This window comes from Pecten maximus, chromosome 1 (genome assembly GCF_902652985.1).
Source record: "Pecten maximus chromosome 1, xPecMax1.1, whole genome shotgun sequence".
In the NCBI taxonomy this organism is placed as follows: Eukaryota; Metazoa; Mollusca; class Bivalvia; order Pectinida; family Pectinidae; genus Pecten; species Pecten maximus.
Genome location: NC_047015.1, coordinates 34,250,054 through 34,276,024, shown reverse-complemented (window position 1 = coordinate 34,276,024; position 25,971 = coordinate 34,250,054). Strand labels below are relative to the sequence as shown.

Genomic DNA, 25,971 nt, shown 5'->3' with positions numbered 1-25,971 from the left:
TGTATAAATAAACTGAAAATAATGGTTTCACCAAATATTTCAAAAAATAACACTTACTGTAACAGTTTCCATGGATACGGGGTAATAAATCAGGTAAAACAAACCAGAATTCAGTCTATATGGTTTGTTAGATACCCAATAAGTTATATTGGGTTTGTTATAAAACATAGAATATCTTTTCAATTTACACTGACTCATTAACATTATGCTTAATTAACCCACCCTTAAAATGGGTAGATATGCGAGTTACCTCCCTTGATTCCTCTAATATGACAAGCCAGATAATAAACAAGTTTTAGATTGTTTTTATGCATTTGTGAGCAATAATGAATTAAAATGAAGCTTAATCAAGTATAATTAAGCACAATTTCCAAAAAATAACATTTTTCAGCCCTTATAAGGTAGCAGTGTACAGTAAAAATGCCAAATTCTGAAAAATATGGCACATGTTTTAGATATGTAAACATTGCCAGTTAACCTTACATATAACCTCTAATAAAGTATATATATTTGAAATCTGTACAACATTTGCAATTTTAATAGAGCTCTGAAGGATAAGTAAACTGATATTTTCTGTGATTTTTAGAGCTGTGAATACCATGGTAACAGCTTAACAAATTCTCAAAAATTGCTAAATATTATGATATTTGACCCAAAATGGCACAATTCTCTACACAATTTTTTTTCTGAAACCTATTTAAAATTAGATATCTCTATCCCAAAGACAGAATTAATCTTGTTTGGACATATGTTGTAAATTAAGTTTTTCCGCTATCTTACCTTTTCTGTGGGCTTCCATTTTGCGCTGTAGGCAAAACTAAATTTCCTGTGTAAACACACGTTCGGAAAATCCGGATATTTAAAATCCGGAACCAATTTATTGATTTTTGTTTTAATAAATGTGAAGCCTGTATGTACTACTTCATACTGAATATACCAATTATAGTGTACATTTATTTTTTCATTTTTTATGCATATCATAATACAGGAGTTATTTGCTTAACAAAAAAATTGCCCATGGCCAGGCTGACTTACTGTGGTGTGCTACCTTGGCCCCGCCCCTCAGGCCCCCGGGGGGTCAGCCTCACCATTTGTACAATTTTGAATGCCCACTCAATAGTGATGCTACCAGGCAAATATGAGCAATATCCATTGCTTGGTTTCAGAGAAGAAATCGCTAATATCAATATAGCCCAATTGACCACATTTGGCCCCGCCCCTCAGGCTCCTGGGGGGTCAACCCCATCATTTGTACAATTTTGAATCCCCACCCCATAGTGATGCTACCAGGCAAATATTCAGAGAAAAAATTTCAAAAAAATTTAGCCAGATTGACCACATTTGGCCCCGCCTCAGGCCCCTGGGGGGTCAGCCCCATCATTTGTACAATTTTGAATCCCCACCCCATAGTGATGCTACCAGGCAAATATGAGTGATAGCCATTACTTGGTTTCAGAGAAGAAGTCGTTTATATCAATAGAGCAAAAATGACCCCTTTTGGCCCCGCCCCAGAGGCCCCCAGGGGGTCAGCCCCATCATTTGAACAATTCTGAGTCCCCTACCCATAGGGATGCTTCTGACCAAATTTGGTCAAATTCTGATGTGTGGTTATGAAGAAGAAGGCAATTGTTGACGGACGGACGGACGACAGACGGATGGACGGATGGACGGACGGACGGACGACAGCGACGGACGCAACGGTATGGCATAAGCTCACCTTGGTCCTTCGGACCAGGTGAGCTAATAAAAATCATGACAACAATAGATATATTCTTCTGTAAATTTTAATAATACATTTTGCTGCATATCAACAATAACAGTATTGAAATTAATTAAACACATTGTAATTATTTATGTTGGTTTGTTACCTCTGTTTTTTACTTTTTACTTTTTTAAAAGCACCTGATATTTTTCTTTTTCCCTTCTGGTTGCTTTTCTTTTCATTATGAGTCATTTCAAATTTGTCTGTCACTTTTGCTGTCTTTCTCTTCAGTTGGTGTTCAATTTTTACACCTACTTCCGCTGGATGTTTCATTTTCTTCTGAAAATAAATTGAAATATAAAGAATTATGAACTGATATTTTGCAGTTTCACTATTTATACAGCTACGTAGTCAATTCATTTATTATATAAACTCCTGTTAATCCTGTTGGATTGAATATTTGTCTAAACAAGATCTCGGAAAACTCAGTTTGGATTGAACATGAACATGATAATAATTTATATCACACAATGAGAGTTTAGTGACGGTGTGTTGACGTTATAGTACCATAAACTCGATACACTTTGTACCAATACTTAACACTGATTAGGATATCAAACCTACCTTGCCACTTTTCACAGGTTCCTTTGTAGTTTTAGGTTTTTGTTTCACAAGTTTTACATTCTCATTGTTCTCACCACTACTGTCAGAACTGTCATTGTCATTTTCATCATCATTAGAATTATCCTCTCTTTCCTCCTCCTCCTCCTCATCACTATCTAATGAAATATCATTTTCAAAACTATCATCATTGTCCACACCAGAATCACTGTTGTCCATAATGGATTCATTCTTTGGTTCTACTTCAATGACTCCACACTCTTTAAATGCTCCATACTTTTCAAATTCCATGGTTTTTGATTGGCTGAAAGTGAAAATATAGTTACATAACAACCTGCTTTCATGAACATATATTATTTTTTTGATTTAAACATATTTTTATTTGTAACTAAACTTTACGAAGGGATTTGGCACAAGTTATACAACTTATATAAAGCCCTTTCCCGATATAACTACATGCATACATAATCATTACAACAAGATGGCATATTTACATATTTAATTTGAGAGAGAGGGGGAGGGAGGAGAGTTACATATCTAGATAAACACCCAAGTATTTAGATAAGAGCTACTCTTCACCGATGCCGACAGCAGAAGTATACACAAAGCACTTTCTAAGGTACTATTGTTATATATTATGAGATGCCTATTCTAATCTTGACTTACTATATAATTATTTTGAACCTGATTTTATGAGCTACCCTGCCTAAAATAATTCCCACCAAATCAGAAATTAGTAAGGGGATATTGTAATGCAGCTGTCTGTCTGCATCTCAATTTCTGGACAGAAATAAGACCTATCAAACTTCACACACTGCTTCCTCATCTAAAGTGCATGCTTGGGTTGTCTTTTCAGGTCAAAAGATCAAAGCCTTTATAAGGTCAATGTCAATGTTACTATCAATAGAAAAGTTTCCAAACAATAATTCAGTTCAAGAGGACAAATCAATCTCAAACTCATCTATAAGTATTGCTTGTTTTGGATTTCTTTTCGAGTTGGAAAGATGTCGCAGCTGACTGGAGGGATAAGCATCATTTAGCAATGCCTTATTATGGTATGAGATTATCCTGTCAATTAAACTTCACCTGTTTACCTGAAAGAATAGTGATAAGATACCTGTCTACCTGAACATGTAGATATCCTGTCTAACTGAATCACAAGTTCAAAGACACATGTCAACAAACTTCGGCTTTCAATATACAGATGTATCTCGGATATCTTGTCTACATGACCTCTAGTTGTAAGACAGTAAATATACCATGTCTACATGACCTCTAGTTGTAGGATAGTAAAGATACAATGTCTACATGACCTCTAGCTGTAAGACAGTAAATATACAATGTCTACATGACCTTTAGTTGTAAGATAGTAAATATACAATGTCTACATGACCTCTAGTTGTAAGATAGTAAAGATACAATGTCTACATGACCTCTAGTTGTAAGATAGTAAATATACTATGTCTACATGACCTCTAGTTGTAAGATAGTAAAGATACCATATCTACATGACCTCTAGTTGTAAGACAGTAAAGATACAAGTCTACATGACCTCTAGTTATAAGACAGTAAATATACAATGTCTACATGACCTTTAGTTGTAAGATAGTAAATATACAATGTCTACATGACCTCTAGTTGTAAGATAGTAAATATACCATGTCTAAATGACCTCTAGTTGTAAGACAGTAAAGATACAAGTCTACATGACCTCTAGTTATAAGACAGTAAATATACAATGTCTACATGACCTTTAGTTGTAAGATAGTAAATATTCAATGTCTACATGACCTCTAGCTGTAAGATAGTAAAGATACCTTGTCTACATGACCTCTAGTTGTAAGACAGTAAATATTATATGTCTACATGACCTTTAGTTGTAAGATAGTAAAGATACTATGTCTACATGACCTCTAGTTGTAAGATAGTAAAGATACAATGTCTACATGACCTCTAGTTGTAAGATAGTAAATATACTATGTCTACATGACCTCTAGTTGTAAGATAGTAAAGATACCATATCTACATGACCTCTAGTTGTAAGACAGTAAAGATACAAGTCTACATGACCTCTAGTTATAAGACAGTAAATATACAATGTCTACATGACCTTTAGTTGTAAGATAGTAAATATACAATGTCTACATGACCTCTAGTTGTAAGATAGTAAATATACCATGTCTAAATGACCTCTAGTTGTAAGACAGTAAATATACAATGTCTACATGACCTCTAGATGTAAGATAGTAAATATACAATGTCTACATGACCTCTAGATGTAAGATAGTAAAGATACAATGTCTACATGACCTCTAGCTGTAAGATAGTAAAGATACCATGTCTACACGACCTCTAGTTGTAAGACAGTAAATATTATATGTCTACATGACCTTTAGTTGTAAGATAGTAAAGATACTATGTCTACATGACCTTTAGTTGTAAGATAGTAAATATACCATGTCTACATGACCTCTAGTTGTAAGACAGTAAAGATACCATGTCTACATGACCTCTAGTTGTAAGACAGTAAATATACTATGTCTACATGACCTTTAGTTGTAAGATAGTAAAGATACCATGTCTACATGACCTCTAGTTGTAAGATAGTAAATATACTATGTCTACATGACCTCTAGTTGTAGGATAGTAAATATACCATGTCTACATGACCTCTTGTTGTAGGATAGTAAATATACAATGTCTACATGACCTTTAGTTGTAAGATAGTAAATATACAATGTCTACATGACCTCTAGTTGTAAGATAGTAAATATACAATGTCTACATGACCTCTAGTTGTAGGATAGTAAAGATACCATGTCTACATGACCTCTAGTTGTAAGATAGTAAATATACCATGTCTTCATGACCTCTAGTTGTAAGATAGTAAATATGCCATGTCTACATGACCTCTAGTTGTAAGATAGTAAATATACAATGTCTACATGACCTCTAGTTGTAAGATAGTAAATATACCATGTCTATATGACCTCTAGTTGTAGGATAGTAAAGATACTATGTCTACATGACCTGTAGTTGTAAGATAGTAAATATACTATGTCTACATGACCTCTAGTTGTAAGATAGTAAATATACTATGTCTACATGACCTCTAGTTGTAGGATAGTAAAGATACTATGTCTACATGACCTCTAGCTGTAAGATAGTAAATATACTATGTCTACATGACCTCTAGTTGTAAGATAGTAAATATACTATGTCTACATGACCTCTAGTTGTAAGACAGTAAAGATACCATGTCTACATGACCTCTAGTTGTAAGACAGTAAATATACCATATCTACATGACCTTTTAGTAGTAGGAAAGTAAAGATATCCTGTCTTTAAGAATCTGCTCTTGTATATTACACTCTCTATGTAATCTCACCTCAGACGTGACGAGGAAGCTTCCATTTTGTAACTAGGGAATTCTTTTCAAAACCACACTACGTTTTCTGCAGTCAGTGGTAATACTGACAGGGAATAATTTCTCTTATACATATATCGTGATGTTTGAAATGTTTTTTAAATTCATTCTTACAATTCATGAACTACACCAACAGTGGTTTGACTCTGTGCCATTCAGGAGTAAATGACTTTCTGGCGAACAAATGCAAAATTTCCTGACATATTCCTACACCTATCACATCTGAGACTATATGTGAAGCAAGGAGGAGTTCTGATTGATATGATCTAGTTACAGGACCACTGACCTTGGTTGTGCATCATCAGAAACAGTCCTCATACACTGCCAAGTATACTCCACAAACCGGGACTGCTGCAACAGACGATTCATCCTCTGGAAGTGACGCTCTGAAAATATAAAAATACTCCAGAATCATATTTCTGTCATGGGTATGTGTATTGTTGTTGAGTGGGTGAGATTTGATGGATAAATTATAAACATGATATCAAATACCAACAGATTTTAGAACAAGACAATTCAGCCAATTGCAATCCCCCTCTGAATGTGAAAGTTAAATCTCAAGAATGCACAGAAAAATTACAGATATTTACTGATAAGTGGTGTATTTTTACCAGGGAATTGGATCTGATGACACCTATTGATTATTTGATTGCACTTGGTGGTATGAATTTTAGTATCACTAATTCTATATCAGAATTCAGATGTGAAAACAAAAAATTCAAAGAGGCAATGAACTAATTTGATCAATGATATCGCCCATTCTAGGGCATCAAATCAATCATGTTTATATGAACTGATAATATAGTTCATTTAAATTTGGTATTTTACCAATTCAAACAAATATTGATACTGCTTCCTGAATTAGAAATATTTTATACCTGAATCTGGTTAACTGTATTTAAAAGAAAATACTACACCTGTGCATACAGATGAATCAGGATCATACTGTATGGAAAATGATTATCTTAAGTATTACAAACATACGTAGAAGAAAGAATCTACCCTCGGCAGTTGTTTTCGATATGTGCATTGGCTCCGTCACAGTAGATCTGAAGTCTTTGATGTAACTCAAAGGTCACAATGTAGGTCAGAGTGACCTACTTTTGATACTCAACACATCACCTCATTTAGGTGAATGAAGCGCCAGTGTTAAGAAGTGAAGCAAATAGAGCCCAGAAACATTTTTCTTTTTATGTAGGTCAAAGGTCGCAATTAAGGTCAGAGTGACCTACATTTGGTATGCAACACACCACCTCATTTAGGTGCCCCAAGTATGAAGCACTTAAGTGTAGGATAAGATATGATAAGGTTTGGAAGGACAGACCGACGAAACGCTAATTACAGTCCCCCGACCCTGCAGTTTCTGGTGGAGGACTAATTACCTGTGTATGGAAGAAGGCCCTCCAGTGTTGATCTGATGTTAGGGAACTCAGCCAGCTCCTCCTGTGGGTAGATCTCAAGCACAGAGGACACGACCAGCTGGGCCTCATGGCAGTGCCGACTGTTGGTGTTCCACTGGGCAGCAAACCTCAGAACTGTATCTATACATAAAACAAGGTAGTCATATTAAACCTCTGTGATAAGGAGCTTTAGCTTTCTATCTATGGAGATAATTTTGAAAAGGGTCATGTGTGAATCGTCTTTCTCAGAGTAAGGGACGGACATGGGTAACACTATATGGAATTCTGTAAAATGTTTTCTACAAGTACTAAGGGAGAATCAATGCATTTCCATGCTAATCGGTTTAGTTTCAGTTATGTACAGAAAAATTAAACGGGTCAAAATAGACATGATTAAAACAGTATAAGTAGGGACACTGTACCAATCTGATCCATTCGCAGTTTTTCCAGAGTTATCTTTAGATCTTCTTCTCCCTTGTTTTCCATCAGAATTTCTACAACACAATGACAACAAGATGTAGCATGGTATGTACATATTAGGATCTTCCTCTTGATAGACAGTACAGAAATGAGAAAATTATAATGCTAAAGATTCTCGTTGTACACACCTTTCATTATTTTGAGGACTCGGAATGGCTGCTCCAGTTTGATGGCAAGCATAATGGCTTTAAGGAACTTTTTCTGTTGGATCAGGTTTGATAGAGTTTGTTCTCTGGAAAGATATTAATTACATTGAACATTAGAATATTATTTACAACAAAATAAAGATAACAGTATTTATGGAGCTGTTACAACAGCTCAAACATTTCATAAGACTGACTTAAGGCTTGATTCTTGAATTAACAGTAATCTATCAATAAATGTCTCATGGATACACCCTTTTTGTGTTTATTTTGTCAACATTTTCGTTGCCCAAACATTTTCATTTTAATATTCATTCAGTCTTCATATGATATGCTGCAGTTTTTGGGACTGACAAAAACCATATACATTGTATATAAACATGGTATTCAATACATTAAGCTAAAATAATCAGAAATACAACTGCCATAGACTTAAAAGTACTTTATCTATAGATATAAATAGAGCTCCAGAAATAATTTAATTTCACAAAATTTCAACTGTACATCATTCATCGCATTCTTTTCATAGATTTTTTCTTTTGTACGTAGGTTAAAACGTAGACGTCACCTTACCATCTCTGGCTGGTGGGATTTTCCCTTTAGCAGTGGTAGGTGTTACCTAGACAATGAGAGGTCACTATACCAGGATGGTGGGAGTTTCCCTTTAGCCTAGTGGTAGGTGTTACCTAGACAATGAGGTCACTATACCAGGATGGTGGGAACATCCCTTTAGCCTAGTGGTAGGTGTTACCTAGACAATGAGAGGTAATTGTATCAGGATGGTGGGAATTTCCCTTTAGCCTAGTGGTAGGTGTTACCTAGACAATGAGAGGTCACTATACCAGTATGGTGGGAATTTCTCTTTAGCCTAGTGGTAGGTGTTACCTAGACAATGAGAGGTCACTGTATCAGGATGGTGGGAATTTCCCTTTAGTCTAGTGGTAAGTGTTACCTAGACAATGAGAGGTCACTATACCAGGATGGTGGGAATTTCCCTTTAGCCTAGTGGTAGGTGTTACCTAGACAATGAGAGGTCACTGTATCAGGATGGTGGGAATTTCCCTTTAGCCTAGTGGTAGGTGTTACCTAGACAATGAGAGGTCACTGTATCAGGATGGTGGGAATTTCCCTTTAGCCTAGTGGTAGGTGTTACCTAGACAATGAGTGGTCACTTGATCAGGTCGGTGACATGTTCTCATTAAACTCTCTCAAAACCTTCTGTACAGTGATACCTACTGTAACATGTTCCTAATAAACTCTCTGAAAACCTTCTGTATAGTGATACCATCAAACTCTCTGAAAACCTTCTGTACAGCTATACCATATCTGTACAGCGATACCTACTGTAATATGAACTCTTCCTGCTTTTCACGCTCTCCATCTTTCTCCTCCTGTGTGACATCCTGCGAAGAAATGCATACCACCAATCAACTATAAACCAGCAAAATTACTTGAGGTCATCTTTATACACAGAATCACATATTGTTTTAGATTTTACAGAAACAACCAGTTATTTATACAGGTTTACCACTTATATCGTCTGTACACATGCATATCAGATTTACACATTTATCAATCTGCTTATATCTTATTATCTACAATTTTCCTACTGATTAACTCTGCCTTTTGTTTGCTTACCGCTACATACAATTTTCTGACATAATTCTTTACTTGTAGAACTCAGTTTTGATAATATATTCCTTGTGATTTTTAATTAACATTATGTATACATTCTGCTGATAGATTGCCCTCTACTGCCATTATTTAAAAATTTGTTTAACTTCAACATTTTATTCAAAGATTTATTTAATTTAATAATAGGATTGCACATTGGGCATAGCCTATCTAAGTCCTCACAATACAATAACATCTTGTGTTGAAATCTGTTGATCTTCATTTCCCAACAATGACAGTAGAGTCTGCCCCTCCTGACCTACCTTCCATACAATGACAGTAGAGTCTGCCCCTCCTGACCTACCTTCCATACAATGACAGTGGAGTCTGCCCCTCCTGACGTACCTTCCATACAATGACAGTAGAGTCTGCCCCTCCTGACCTACCTTCCATACAATGACAGTAGAGTCTGCCCCTCCTGACCTACCTTCCATACAATGACAGTAGAGTCAGCCCCTCCTGACCTACCTTCTATACAATGACAGTAGAGTCTGACCCCCTCCTGATCTACCTTCCATACAATGACAGTAGAGTCTGCCCTTCCTGACCTACCTTCCATACGATGACAGTAGAGTCTGCCCTTCCTGACCTACCTTCCATACAATGACAGTAGTCTGCCCCTCCTGACCTACCTTCCATACCATGACAGTAGAGTCTACCCCTCCTGACCTACCTTCCATACAATGACAGTAGAGTCTGCCCCTCCTGACCTACCTTCCATACAATGACAGTAGAGTCTGCCCCTCCTGACCTACCTTCCATACAATGACAGTAGAGTCTACCCCTCCTGACCTACCTTCCATACAATGACAGTAGAGTCTGCCCTTCCTGACCTACCTTCCATACAATGACAGTAGTCTGCCCTTCCTGACCTACGTTCCATACAATGACAGTAGTCTGCCCTTCCTGACCTACCTTCCATACAATGACAGTAGAGTCTGCCCTTCCTGACCTACCTTCCATACAATGACAGTAGAGTGTGCCCTTCCTGACCTACGTTCCATACAATGACAGTAGTCTGCCCTTCCTGACCTACGTTCCATACAATGACAGTAGAGTCTACCCCTCCTGACCTACCTTCCATACAATGACAGTAGAGTCTGCCCCTCCTGACCTACCTTCCATACAATGACAGTAGAGTCTGCCCTTCCTGACCTACCTTCCATACAATGACAGTAGTCTGCCCTTCCTGACCTACCTTCCATACAATGACAGTACTCTGTCCCTCCTGACCTACCTTCCATACAATGACAGTGGAGTCTACCCCTCCTGATCTACCTTCCATACAATGACAGTAGTCTGCCCTTCCTGACCTACCTTCCATACAATGACAGTACTCTGTCCCTCCTGACCTACCTTCCATACAATGACAGTGGAGTCTACCCCTCCTGATCTACCTTCCATACAATGACAGTAGAGTCTGCCCCTCCTGACCTACGTTCCATACAATGACAGTAGAGTCTGCCCCTCCTGACCTACCTTCCATACAATGACAGTAGAGTCTGCCCCTCCTGACCTACCTTCCATACAATGACAGTAGAGTCTACCCCTCCTGACCTACCTTCTATACGATGACAGTAGAGTCTACCCCTCCTGATCTACCTTCCATACAATGACAGTAGAGTCTACCCCTCCTGATCTACCTTCCATACAATGACAGTAGAGTCTGCCCCTCTTGACCTACCTTCCATACAATGACAGTAGAGTCTACCCCTCCTGATCTACCTTCCATACAATGACAGTAGAGTCTGCCCCTCCTGACCTACGTTCCATACAATGACAGTAGAGTCTGCCCCTCCTGACCTACCTTCCATACAATGACAGTAGAGTCTGCCCCTCCTGACCTACCTTCCATACAATGACAGTAGAGTCTACCCCTCCTGACCTACCTTCTATACGATGACAGTAGAGTCTACCCCTCCTGATCAACCTTCCATACAATGACAGTAGAGTCTGCCCCTCCTGACCTACCTTCCATACAATGACAGTAGAGTCTGCCCCTCCTGACCTACCTTCCATACGATGACAGTAGAATCTGCCCCTCCTAACCTACCTTCCATACAATGACAGTAGAGTCTACCCCTCCTGACCTACCTTCCATACAATGACAGTAGAGTCTACCCCTCCTGACCTACCTTCCATACAATGACAGTAGAGTCTACCCCTCCTGACCTACCTTCCATACAATGACAGTAGAGTCTGACCCCCTCCTGATCTACCTTCCATACAATGACAGTAGAGTCTGCCCCTCCTGACCTACCTTCTATACGATGACAGTAGAGTCTACCCCTCCTGATCTACCTTCCATACAATGACAGTAGAGTCTGCCCCTCCTGACCTACCTTCCATACAATGACAGTAGAGTCTGACCCCCTCCTGATCTACCTTCCATACAATGACAGTAGAGTCTGCCCCTCCTGACCTACCTTCCATACAATGACAGTAGAGTCTACCCCTCCTGATCTACGTTCCATACAATGACAGTAGAGTCTGCCCCTCCTGACCTACCTTCCATACAATGACAGTAGAGTCTGCCCCTCCTGACCTACCTTCCATACGATGACAGTAGAATCTGCCCCTCCTAACCTACCTTCCATACAATGACAGTAGAGTCTACCCCTCCTGATCTACGTTCCATACAATGACAGTAGAATCTGCCCCTCCTAACCTACCTTCCATACAATGACAGTAGAGTCTGCCCCTCCTGACCTACCTTCCATACAATGACAGTAGAGTCTGCCCCTCTTGACCTACCTTCCATACAATGACAGTAGAGTCTACCCCTCCTGATCTACCTTCCATACAATGACAGTAGAGTCTGCCCCTCCTGACCTACCTTCCATACAATGACAGTAGAGTCTGACCCCCTCCTGATCTACCTTCCATACAATGACAGTAGAGTCTGCCCCTCCTGACCTACCTTCCATACAATGACAGTAGAGTCTACCCCTCCTGATCTACGTTCCATACAATGACAGTAGAGTCTGCCCCTCCTGACCTACCTTCCATACAATGACAGTAGAGTCTGCCCCTCCTGACCTACCTTCCATACGATGACAGTAGAATCTGCCCCTCCTAACCTACCTTCCATACAATGACAGTAGAGTCTACCCCTCCTGATCTACGTTCCATACAATGACAGTAGAATCTGCCCCTCCTAACCTACCTTCCATACAATGACAGTAGAGTCTGCCCCTCCTGACCTACCTTCCATACAATGACAGTAGAGTCTGCCCCTCTTGACCTACCTTCCATACAATGACAGTAGAGTCTACCCCTCCTGATCTACCTTCCATACAATGACAGTAGAGTCTGCCCCTCCTGACCTACCTTCCATACGATGACAGTAGAATCTGCCCCTCTTAACCTACCTTCCATACAATGACAGTAGAGTCTACCCCTCCTGACCTACCTTCCATACAATGACAGTAGAGTCTACCCCTCCTGACCTACCTTCCAAAGGATGACAGTAGAATCTGCCCCTCCTAACCTACCTTCCAAACGATGACAGTAGAATCTGCTCCTCCGGTGATAATTTGGTTTTCCTGTTTGTTACTACATAGTGCCCAAATCTTATTATCATGTTCATCAAAGGTCTTCACACACTCATTGTTTTTTATTGTCCAGAGTTTCAGGAGGCCATCTGACCCACTGTTAACAGATAAGTACAGCAAAACTTTATATCTGTTTGAAAAGAAAATCTATCTTTCCAAGAATATTGTCATTTAGGATTAATAAATCACAAGTTTTTGTACATTAAATTTCAGGATTTCAACAATAATAGGTCCTGATGAAGCCTCACAAAGAGAAGCAAAACACCAAAGTACGCAAGTAAACCAAGAACCTAATCACTGGTTGCTGTGATTGAAAATTACCTTAAAGATATCAAAGATCAGTTTTATTAACTTCCATATCATATAGTGATTACCCTAGAAAAAAAAATTTTCAGTGAAATATTTTTGATTAATTGGTTATACATTTTGACTTCTTTTCTATCAAAGGCAACATGACATCTGATCAATTATTAAATTCAATTGGTTCAACTCTTACCAAGACATCAGTTGCATCCCTCTATTCAGAAATATCACTCTCAAAACCGAGCTGTCATGTCCTTCAAATGTCTGCAAAGCCACAAAACATTTCATTAACAACATATATAAAATGTATATACATGTATACATATTCAATTAAAATTTGACTATTGTGAAATTTGAATTTAATGTGAATTATAAAGACTTTTCAATTTGCTTTGTTACCATAAGATTATGTATATATCCTCAGCTTCACATACTTCACTTGTGAGTAATTTCTGTAGTTTTAATGATAGGTGTCAGCTTTACATACTACACCTCTGAGTGATTTCTGTAGTTTTAATGATATATGTATTAGAAACAGCAAACAGCTCTGTTATTCAGGATGTTGTCAGAATTTCATTACAACAGGCTTGTGTGGGAATACAGCAGGAGTTCAGAAAATTAAATGTGATTTTCTACTGTTAAATGTGGTGTTCTACTGTTAAATGTGGTGTTCTACTGTTAAATGTGGTGTTCTACTGTTATATGTGGTGTTCTACTGTTAAATGTGGTGTTCTACTGTTAAATGTGGTGTTCTACTGTTAAATGTGGTGTTCTACTGTTAAATGTGGTGTTCTACTGTTATATGTGGTGTTCTACTGTTATATGTGGTGTTCTACTGTTAAATGTGGTGTTCTACTGTTAAATGTGGTGTTCTACTGTTATATGTGGTGTTCTACTGTTATATGTGGTGTTCTACTGTTAAATGTGGTGTTCTACTGTTATATGTGGTGTTCTACTGTTAAATGTGGTGTTCTACTGTTAAATGTGGTGTTCTACTGTTAAATTTGGTGTTCTACTGTTAAATGTGGTGTTCTACTGTTTAATGTGGTGTTCAACTGCCTCTGTCTTTCACACAACTTTTTCATATGCCTTCCATTGAATATTTACTATCACTTAGAAAATATCTAATGACCTATCCCTGTATGAATGTGTTTTATAAAACATTTAGACATGCTTACCTTCACACACAAGAAGTCAGACAACGACCAAATCTTGATAGTACCATCAGCTGATGATGTTGCTAAACACTGTAAAAAAATAACAAAATTTTACGTTTTTATTACATCTCTAAAATAAAAAAAAATCAAGAAAGAGTTGTAATCTTTGACTCTGATTACAAAATTATGTGTAAAATCAATTTTATTCTATACACAGTACAATGTCCCTTAATACCTGATCTATACATTGCTATTCCCTTTGATTAGAAACACATGAATGTTTCCTTACCTGATCAACAGGTGAAAACTGTAGACACCAAATCCCTCGTTTGTGTCCCCTCATCACACCAAGCAGAGACAGATCACTTGTGTTCCAAATCTGGAATTAAATGATATTGATTTAGAGTCCTTTCATATAGCCTTTAAAAAGGTTTGAAACTGAAAGATGATGACTGGCAGGCACAGGTCAGGATCGAGACTAACACTAGAAATTTTCAGGATAAGCATATTTATGGGTGCAAAAATTCCTATCACTGAAACAAAATGGCTGACTATCGCTATTTGTTTTAGTTTCTACAAAAAAAGGTCGGGGCACATATAATTATTCAGGAATTGTTATAATGATCAGTCTGCATGAAAAAGGAACAGATTTCTTTTTTTGTTAATTGTTTAATATATAACTTAAAACTCTTGATACTATGCATTTGAGCTCTACTTTCATTCTGATGGAATAGTTCAGTGTCACCTAAATGGTTTGAATCATGCTACTTCACGAACACTTTCTTTCTCAAGTAAGAATTCTACACACCTTACTTTTCTGTTGTTTTTCTCAGGTATGAATATTATCAACAAGTTTATTGAAAAAACAGATCATAACACCATCTGCTGTACCTTGACAGTTTTGTCCTGAGAACCAGATGCTATGAATTTGTCATTGGGCGCCATGGCAATAGAATTGATATCCTTGTCGTGAGCTTTCTCTGTGATCTTGGAATGCAGACTGACAACAGTTTGAATGTCCAGTTTGTCCGGAATGTCCCACACTTTCAATGTACTGTCCTGTCCACCACTCACAATCGTTCTAGCATTTAACCTAAAACAGCAAATAAGATATGTACCGGTAGTCTTCATGTTTGATCCTTAAAGTTGGCCTGTGAGGCTGATTCAGTTTGGTCCACCCTTTAGACAAGTCATTAAGACTTAGGCTTGAAATCAAATATCCTAATGTTAAACAGTCCCTAATCCTTGAACAAACTCAGTAAGTTTTTTACTATCTTTTCTACTAATATAATTGCTTATCACAAAAAAAACTGTCGGGTATTGTAATTATTTTACCATGAGAAAACTGCCATGTAATGCAATAGTTTACCATGAGAATGCCATTGTGTTGACAGCATGTGTGTGACCTTGACCTACAGCCACACACTTCACCCTCCCTGTGTCGGCATCCATCTTCCACAGTCGTATGCTGTTGTCCTGTAACAGAAAGATTACGATAGAATCCGTACATTTGACTAATACATCACCAGCTAAGGTTTATAGAAAGACGATGTAGACAGATGATGTGTTATTCGAAATCTCCATTACAGAATTTGATTGAAGTATTACATGGACCTACTTGAAAACTTTGCATCAATTACTTGAAGGTGTGGAAGTTAATATGACAAACTAAAAACAGATTGTCTAAAATTTACTTTACGTGATGTTTTGCAACATCTTATAGCATATAATGACTATGATTTACCTTATATCCTTCTTTGAAATGCTTAGCATAGGTAGTATTATTAGGTACTACCACTGTGTTTAAATACATGTACATGTTCCCTATCAACAGTATACATGTGTGCATGGTTTTCTATTGTGTAAAGGAGGTCACATGCCTCTCTTCCCCATATATTTCATGAAATGGCCCTTGTAATTCACATTAAAATAAAACTTTAACACTATACAGATGCAAGGACATGACAGGATATGAAAGAAAAGTATCAAAATAAGATTTATACTCGTTTGGAGAGCTGACCTTTGAAGATGAAGCAATGAGGTGGTCTTTGTGGTGGACGCACACACTGAGTACAATATCTGAGTGACCTTGGAGGATCTGACAGTTCCAGGACTCCAATTCAAACACCTTGAGGTGCTGGCTGTTTGTGGCCATCACTAGGTGGCTGTCACCCTCCCCCATCAACTGCAGGTCTAGTACTTCATCTGTGTAGCCACAGAACTGGAAAGAGAAAAGATATAATTAACTACAATTATTGAGGCCTCATTAAGCAAATCTCCCGACAATTAAATGCAGATGATGGATTAGGAAATGAAATCAATATTAAAGGTTTTCAATTCAAAATAGTTTTATAATTTACAATCAATTAAATTTAATATTATTTTTAACCAAACATTCATGTATCAAGGTCAACATAAATTTTCTTGACATATACCTGTATACCGGGTAAATACTGAAATTGTATTTACATATCATTATGACCTCCTGACTACAACATACCTGTTTGTGCAGCTGTAGTGTGTCAATTTCCAGTAGAGAGATATTGTGGTCAAAGGTCACTACAGCCACCTGCTTCCTCGCCTGGCAGTATGATGCCTGAATAATTGTCTGTTCCTGTGATGTGTTTAAGTTCTTTATAATCTTCAACTTGGTCTTCTCCACACTCCATACCTTGAGAACACCTGCAGACAAATTGGTAAAATATCAATTATAGTGTTCTACTTTGCATTATTTTCACATTATATGTTTATCAAATGTCAAATATAAAGATCAATGGTTAAAATTTGAAGCGAGAACAAATACTTCAGACTTAAGTTTTATCATTTTGTGAACACAAACTTTCTAAGGGCTGTTCCGGGAAAACATATATGGGACGAGGGAGGCATAGATTACATGTGGTGGGAAGGGTTCAAATTAAAATCACATCTATGGGTTGGTGGAGTTTGAAATAAATTGATTCTATTGTTGGGTGTATTTGTGTTTGTACCCTTTTTATATAAAAAAATTGCTTTTATACCAGGGTACCATTCACAAAAATTATGTGGGTGGGTCCCCTAATTTCAAAGTGCTTTCCCCCCTCCCATTTAATGTTTTCCTGGAACAACACTAAGCCAATCAGCATCTGACTTGTATGTCTGAAATAGAACCTATGAATTGTTACATATAAAATACAGTATAATCTTGATATACCAACTCCTACTGCCCATTGTGATTTTGTGAGTTTGGAGGTACATTTCTGTGAAATTGATTTTGCTATTTGACCAACTGGCTCAATCTGACAGTCTTCTGATCCTTTCCAAAAAATATATAATATATCCTGCATTTGTTTTGTTACATACCAAAAATATACCAGAGTTCACAAACGACTTAACATCAATTGATGTCTATATTTCGGGTTGATGTTCTAGCAGCAAGTGTTATATTCTGTATACCGTTACATAAGTATTCATAACCGTCATTTAGACGACCAATCACATGATCTCTTTCCAAATCTCATCAAATCTCATGAAAAGTTTTTGGACTTATAAATGAAATACAGATGAAACGAGATACAGATGTTTGGGCACAGCACAACTGGAAGTTATAGATTACGTTTTTTGAACAGAGCACATACTTCCCACTTTTATTGGATGATTTTGCAGATATGTTCTATCAATTTATGATCTATCAATGATATTTAATGGATTGTTTGAGAAATGGTGATGATAATTTTGAGATGATCCCGGCCTACACAACTTGTACCTTTACTGCCAGCAGTGATGATGTGAGGGGTATCATCCTCAATGTTAAGTTCTGGGTAACTCTTGCCAGCAGGCAGTAGTACAATTGACTCCAGACTCTGAAAGCAACACAAAAAATGTGCAGAACAATATGAAATAAACGACAAAATCTAAGAAATATAGAATTATCTTTTAAATATAACAAGAATGGAACAAATCCATCATGTTTCTAAAATCATTTTTACTGATAAATTTCCTAATTGAATATTGTAGATGGTAAAAAATACATAAACTTCATCAGTAAGTGAATCCTTGTTATTTGAAATGTAAAGAAAAACAAATGTTTTCCTGTCAGATAGTTAATTACCTTCCATCTGCAAAATCAATAAGTCAGAAGCAATATGAAGCTTACCTCTAATACAGGGAATGTCTTGATAACCTTCAACTTATCAACATCCCATACTGCCACAGTACTGTCTCTTCCAGCACTGAAAAGGCAATCCTCTATATATAACATATTGCTATCTTTAAATATGAATACACAAGTAACACTACACTGTAACATTGTATGCATTTCTTAAAAAGTTATCAAATAATATCCCCTATTATTCTATATTTGACAATTTTAGGCCAAGATTTCCTGACTGCCCTTCTAGAATTCCATACTTTTTATCCCAAGCATCACTGACAAGTCCTAGAAGGATGAATCAGCTGTATGATATCAATGAAGATACTCAATACTCATTTACTCTATCACTAAATTCACATTTAAATATGCTTTTGATCTTAATTAACACAAGTTATTATAACTTTTTCAGTATTGAGGTAAAATAAATAAAGTTAACATTTAGATGTGCTATTAACTTGTGATCCTTTGTTGTACAATTTATCTCTGATTATTCCAATAACTTTATCAGATATAACTGATAACAGTCACTTTTTATTTTTTTGTCATTACATTTTCAAAATTAAACTCCTATAAAATAAGAGATGCACAAACAGCTGACTGTACAAGGTAGACTATCCTGAGATATACAGACAGTCTGAGACAGGTAACATTACTTACCTGTACAAGGTAGATCCACCCTGAGATATACAAACAGGTAACATAACTTACCTGTACAAGGTAGACTATCCTGAGATATATATATACAGACAGTCCGAGACAGGTAACATTACTTACCTGTACAAGATAGACTATCCTGATATACAGACAGGTAACATTACTTATCTGTACAAGGTCGATCCATCCTGAGATATACAAACAGGTAACATAACTTACCTGTACAAGGTAGACTATCCTGAGATATATATATACAGACAGTCCGAGACAGGTAACATTACTTACCTGTACAAGATAGACTATCCTGATATACAGACAGGTAACATTACTTACCTGTACAAGGTCGATCCATCCTGAGAAAAACACAGACATGTAACTACACTGACATGGGCTTCCACAGCAGCAATACATTGACTGCTCCTCAGGTCCCAAACCCGCACAGTGTAGTCATCTGCTGCCGAGAAAAGCTGCAGTTTGTCAGCATCAGGATGAAACTCCACATAAGACTGTTTCAGATGGGGCGACCCCCGAGCTTGGGCGATCCCAAGCATATCATCTACATAAGATAAGAAATAAATACACAAAATATGATATAATGAATTGGGGGCAAGAAATTCCCCGAATTTAAAAGCGCTAATATCACGGCGTGATAAATTCATTACTGTGAGTGATATCCTCTAACTATTCCTTACTAAGAAGAGCAGCCCAAAATAAAAATAAAAATGTGACAGCTTGCATTGTAACAAAATAAAGCTTATAATTAACCAACACAGATGTACAAAAAGGTGCTGCGAGCCGGCTGCCCCAACCTGAATCAGGGAGGTAGGTTTATCCAATGCTCAGACCAGCTTGCCAGGTGTTGTCTCACCATGAGGCCTTACTTACCCCTAAACAAATGAGCCCGAAACAAGTAAAAAAGACATGTAATAAATATAAATATTATAAGTAAACACATATAATAAAAACAACATATACACATGAAAAGTACAGGCAATCAAAACAAAACAACAGTATATAAATATTAAAAGGTAATTATAATATAATATAAACAATTATACACAAACCACAGTAAAGAAAACTGCAAATTATCAAAGGTGGAGGTGGGGCGGATGGTGGATGATGAATAGAACACTGCTGCTACAAATAATCACGCTGCTTGAAAATGAATGCAGGTGGCGCTATCCCCTGACGTATTTCCATTGGTCAAGAACATCACGTGATCAAAGGCGCGAGGTTAGAAATAGATATTTACTAACATGAAGACTGTGACGGGGTTTTTAAATGTTGTGTACAAACAACTATTTAGTAAACAAAATATCATTTTATACACAACACACCAAAACAGTATGAAAGTCAAAAATTTATTGAATGGAACCAAAAACTTGTTCAGGCTCATATTAAATATTATCTAAAGGTTTTGGCATTCTTAGGGGCTGCTCATTCTTACAACTAAATAACATCAACTAACAATATTACATAATAAATTTTTACTCGCTACTCAAAAGATACACCTAAACAATTAAGATACTAATTATACTATAGGGGCATGCAACCCCCAAGCTAGAGCGATCATAGCTTAGCTAGCTATGACTAATAGAGAGGAGAGAAACCTAGCTTGAGCGACCTCAAGCCACAGAGTAAGCAGTTGGTAGCTAAAAAGCAGGCAGTTCTGCTAAGACTGTTTCAGATGGGGCGACCCCCGAGCTTGGGCGATCCCAAGCATATCATCTACATAAGAAATAAATACACAAAATATGATATAATGAATTGGGGGCAAGAAATTCCCCGAATTTAAAAGCCAAATCGAAGAGGTTACAATAAAGTAACCGAATGAGAGCCCCCAAGAAAGTATATAACATATTGCTATCTTTAAATATGAATACATAAGTAACACTACACTGTAACACTGTATGCATTTCTTAAAAAGTTATCAAATAATAACCCCTATTATTCTATATTTGACAATTTTAGGCCAAGATTTCCTGACTGCCCTTCTAGAATTCCATACTTTTTATCCCAAGCATCACTGACAAGTCCTAGAAGGATGAATCAGCTGTATAATATCAATGAAGATACTCAATACTCATTTACTCTATCACTAAATTCACATTTAAATATGCTTTTTATCTTAATTAACACAAGTTATTATAACTTTTTCAGTATTGAGGTAAAATAAATAAAGTTAACATTTAGATGTGCTATTAACTTGTGATCCTTTGTTGTACAATTTATCTCCGAATATTCCAATAACTTTATCAGATATAACTGATAACATACACTTTTTATTTTTTTGTCATTACATTTTCAAAATTAAACTCCTATAAAATAAGAGATGCACAAACAGCTGACTGTACAAGGTAGACTATCCTGAGATATACAGACAGTCTGAGACAGGTAGCATTACTTACCTTTACAAGGTAGATCCACCCTGAGATATACAAACAGGTAACATAACTTACCTGTACAAGGTAGACTATCCTGAGATATACATATACAGACAGTCTGAGACAGGTAACATTACTTACCTGTACAAGATAGACTATCCTGATATACAGACAGGTAACATTACTTACCTGTACAAGGTCGATCCATCCTGAGAAAAACACAGACATGTAACTACACTGACATGGGCTTCCACAGCAGCAATACACTGACTGCTCCTCAGGTCCCAAACCCGCACAGTGTAGTCATCTGCTGCCGAGAAAAGCTGCAGTTTGTCAGCATCAGGATGAAACTCCACAACACTGAAAGTCAAATTTATAGCATATCTAGTATTGTATTGTATTTGTCTGGTATTAAACCTATATAAGTAAAATTATGAACAAAAGTAATTTCATAGTCCTGAATAGGAGGTTATGGGTTGGTCCTCATCAAGTTCTATCATTCATTAATTATCTGATATAGATAACATTCCCAACATCAAACCAATCAGCATGTACAGTTTTATATCTTACTTTAATATTTCAAGATACTTAATGAGTGCTTAAAAAATAACCAATAATTTGTCCATATCTGATGAGATCAATCTGAATTTTCCTCACAATACTAGAAGATGGTAATGTGGATTCTTGGTATTTCTAAATATCATAAATTGCCTGACATTGTATACTATTCTTTGGTAGCTCCTAAGATTACACATATACATAGCTTTATTCAATATTACTTTAATATCCCTTGGTGTTCCTTTTACTACATAAGATACCTAACCACATTATATCCTTTTGGTGGCCAGAGACCATGTAAAAAACATTTATTACCCTGGGTTTACACAACAGAACTGATTACCCCTTGGTGGCTGATGGAATCATGCAACATACCTGACAACCCCATGATGACCCTTGAGGTTGTGTGTACAGTACTGTTTTTCTATATCCCACATTTTGATAGTAGAATCAGCACTTCCTGATGCCAGCAAAGTGGAGGATTTGTCAAATGCCATTACTGACACAGGAGATGTGTGGATAGCCTGCAAACAAAATAACCTATAAAATAAGCTTGTTCCAAAGTTTCAGATATTCTTTTATCTATTTTATCATTTTTATTCTTCTTCCTTTCTTTGATAATAGAAGTTAGAACATTATTTTTCATATTGATGTGTAATTGGTTGAAAACAATGTCAGATGTATTTCTTCTGAAAAGGGAATTTTACCAAAACAAGCATACTGAGTGTTACTAGTTATACATGTCCTCTACAGGTCCCTGCTAAAAATAATAGCAGTGACCTTGACCTAAAAACCCAGAATCTCAAACTTGTCCAAGATATTTTATCATTTTGTGAAGTATCATCAAAATCCCTCAAAGAATGAAGCTGCCAGAGCACTGACAAACTTTGTGTTACAACATTTGTATATATACATACAAGACAGACAGAGAGGAAATTTAGTTTCCCCAGTTTCACCAGTAAAGGAACTAACTGAAATTATATAAATTCTACATACCTTCCATGTCCTCACAAGAATGCCTTCCTTCCAATTCCATTGTCTAAATAGAAGATTCTGGGTAGCAAGCACCAAATTCTGCAAGATATTTACCATTGTAAATGAGTACTACAGTACACCTTATTTAAATTGTCTTTATTTACAATGACATGACTATAGTATACTGATTGTAGTTCATCTATGCAAAATATTTTCCAGAACACACTATATATACAGCTACTTTATTTTAGTATTTAAAATCTACTTTGACAATTGTTTCACACATCAGAATCTGACATACATATACACTGATTCTTCTAACTTTGTGTTGTACAGCATAATTATAGAAGTTTAGATAAACAATGTAATAAATACCCTTAATTTGTAAAGGCAGAATCTCTGTTAACATATTTCATAGACTTAAGCTTTGGTGTGTATCATAAATGGCTTTTGTTATAATATTAGGAAGCTATAGAACTTCAGCACATACCTTGTCATCTGGTGTCACACAGAATCCAACAATATCTTCCTCCTCTTTCTGAAATGATTTTTAGCAATACCAGTATGATCATTTATAAAAATCCTGATATTTGTTAGTTGGTGGTTAGAAGGTTATTTTAAGTACGTCGTACTCACTTTTTAGTGATTCTATTTAGATCTTCTTTTTTTTTTACAAAATAACCTCATTTGGAATCCTGTTCAAATTGTTTTATGATAGTGCAATATAATCCCAGAGAGCCAACATGTAGCCTCTGAATTAAACACAGGGTGTTGGCTTAGTGTACAGTATTATGAAATCACATCTGTTGATAATGTACTGAACAGCAATAGATGGACAGGCTTATTATTAAGAATGGGTCTTAGTGCTGGGTAAATATTATGTGTATTTATCCTGAATCAAGTTCATGGAGCCAACACATCAACTTTATATCTATACTGCAGAACAGAGAAATAACAATAACATTTGATAGTATTTTCAATGCACTGCAATATAGGGGTAACACTTATTTCCAGACATGGGTTTATATATATATTGCCGAAATAGATCTCACCTCTCCAATTGAAAATTTTGTCTGTCCTGAAGAAATTTCTATCACTTGTACTTTATTTCCACACCCGCAGAACATAAACTCTCCGTCACTGGATATCTGCAAAGGAAAGGAAACGATCTAACTGAAACTCTACTTGATCTTAAGTTAATGACCTTCTCCTAGTTTAAAAAGTTTTCATAAATCAATACGGATATGAACACATACACAAGAGTTCATTGACAAAACTGATACATGTTTTGTTAGAAATATTACTGCATTGGAATGAAAATATATCTTAATGTGTTGTTTGTGATGGTTGCTATGGGAAATACACATGCATGTATGTATGTATCATATGTCATTGCTGATAGATTACTGCATTGAAATGAAATGTGATTTACATTTTATTGTATTGTTTAATTTGTACTGGTTGCTGTGAAAGAGGGACATACACAATATATGTTTGTTTGTCTTTAAGGGTTTAACATCCTCCAAAGAGCCAGGGTCATATGAAGATGGGTGGAAAACAAAGCACAAAATACAGAGCAGTGAGGAAAGAAATAAAATATTTAAGATCCCAAGTGTTGCAAAGGGGGCAGAAGATTTATTTGGGACTCTATAATGCCCCTCAACTTTTAGTCTTATGACATGAAGTGAGTTACAGCAGGCATATTCTTTCCCTACTCCTGCACAGGCTGACAGGTTACATGTATATCATGTTTGATAATTATATAGGTAATCAATTACATGAAGTAAAGATTACATAGTAAACAGGTACTAGAGAAATGGATGTTAGCATTAACCAATCAATACAATTTAGAAAATGTATATATGCCTGTTTTCTAATACCAACACCAATTGGTGTTGACACTAGAAAATAAGCATAATTCATGATTCTTTCAGCATTAATGCTGGGTTTTTTTTAAATTCTACAACTTTTAAAACACACAATGCAATAACTTCCAGTTAATTATACATGTATTTGTTCTCTCATTCATACATATAGTTACTGTACCTGTATTTTCCCTCCGGTGTAAAATGCTTCATATTTGCGAAGTACATCAAAGCTAAAACATAAATATATACATTCATAATTTGTCAAATACAAACATTTTCATTTAAAGATACGTTTATCTTTCAAACACAACATCAAATACGACAATTAATTTTATAATCCAATATATTATATTTATAATATAGGCTTAGCCTGTTGTCCAATCCATTTTTTATATCTAGATTTTATCTCTATTATGAATTATTGTATGTAAATTAATTCAAATGTTTGATTGAGTAAAATATTTTGAAATCAAAAATATATTAATTTTATTATCATAGGTACTGGTCATGACCAGCTGATATATATCCTATTAAACAGTTGTAAGACAATTATTCTAAGGTTTTTTTTAACGGTTGAACAATCGTAAAGTTCTAGCCTTACATGCAACGGCTAGAAAACAAATTTTTTTATTGGACTTAACAGCGTAATGCGTTCACGGCCAGCAGGTTGTGGACATCGATATCCTGCTCTAGATCTCCTGCTAGCTATATATGCCTATGGATTACTGGTACATAACAACTAGAACTAACGATGTACATATTTGATGTGCATTTTAAAAGACAAGATGTTCTAGATAATAAGAATGTTTGTTTTCGACGCAGCTTACTTTGATTTTAGATTTGCCATCGCAGCGATAAACTTTAGGATGTGCTCATATTTTCTCCACTGTTTTCTTCTCTTAACACGTGCCGGAAATAAATGTTTTAAAAGGGAGATAACTT

General features: G+C 36.3%; 1 protein-coding gene across 1 annotated transcript; it reads right to left on the bottom strand.

Moving 5' to 3' along the window:
• Window positions 1-1,768: 1,768 nt before the first annotated feature.
• Window positions 1,769-25,942, bottom strand: LOC117331343 (transducin beta-like protein 3). The gene is made up of 24 exons (XM_033890030.1): window positions 25,857-25,942; window positions 25,208-25,259; window positions 24,214-24,309; window positions 23,652-23,699; window positions 23,183-23,260; window positions 22,562-22,710; window positions 21,818-21,988; window positions 18,594-18,669; window positions 18,204-18,300; window positions 16,962-17,143; window positions 16,482-16,682; window positions 15,831-15,937; window positions 15,353-15,554; window positions 14,751-14,840; window positions 14,483-14,551; window positions 13,498-13,568; window positions 12,942-13,098; window positions 9,118-9,176; window positions 7,759-7,862; window positions 7,573-7,644; window positions 7,133-7,291; window positions 6,037-6,136; window positions 2,327-2,627; window positions 1,769-2,041 (listed from the first exon to the last, which is right to left on the bottom strand). Exons 1-24 carry the CDS (start codon window positions 25,874-25,876, stop codon window positions 1,865-1,867), a joined length of 2,838 nt encoding a protein of 945 aa, XP_033745921.1. The 5' UTR covers window positions 25,877-25,942; the 3' UTR covers window positions 1,769-1,864.
• Between the last annotated feature and the right edge of the window lie 29 nt (window positions 25,943-25,971).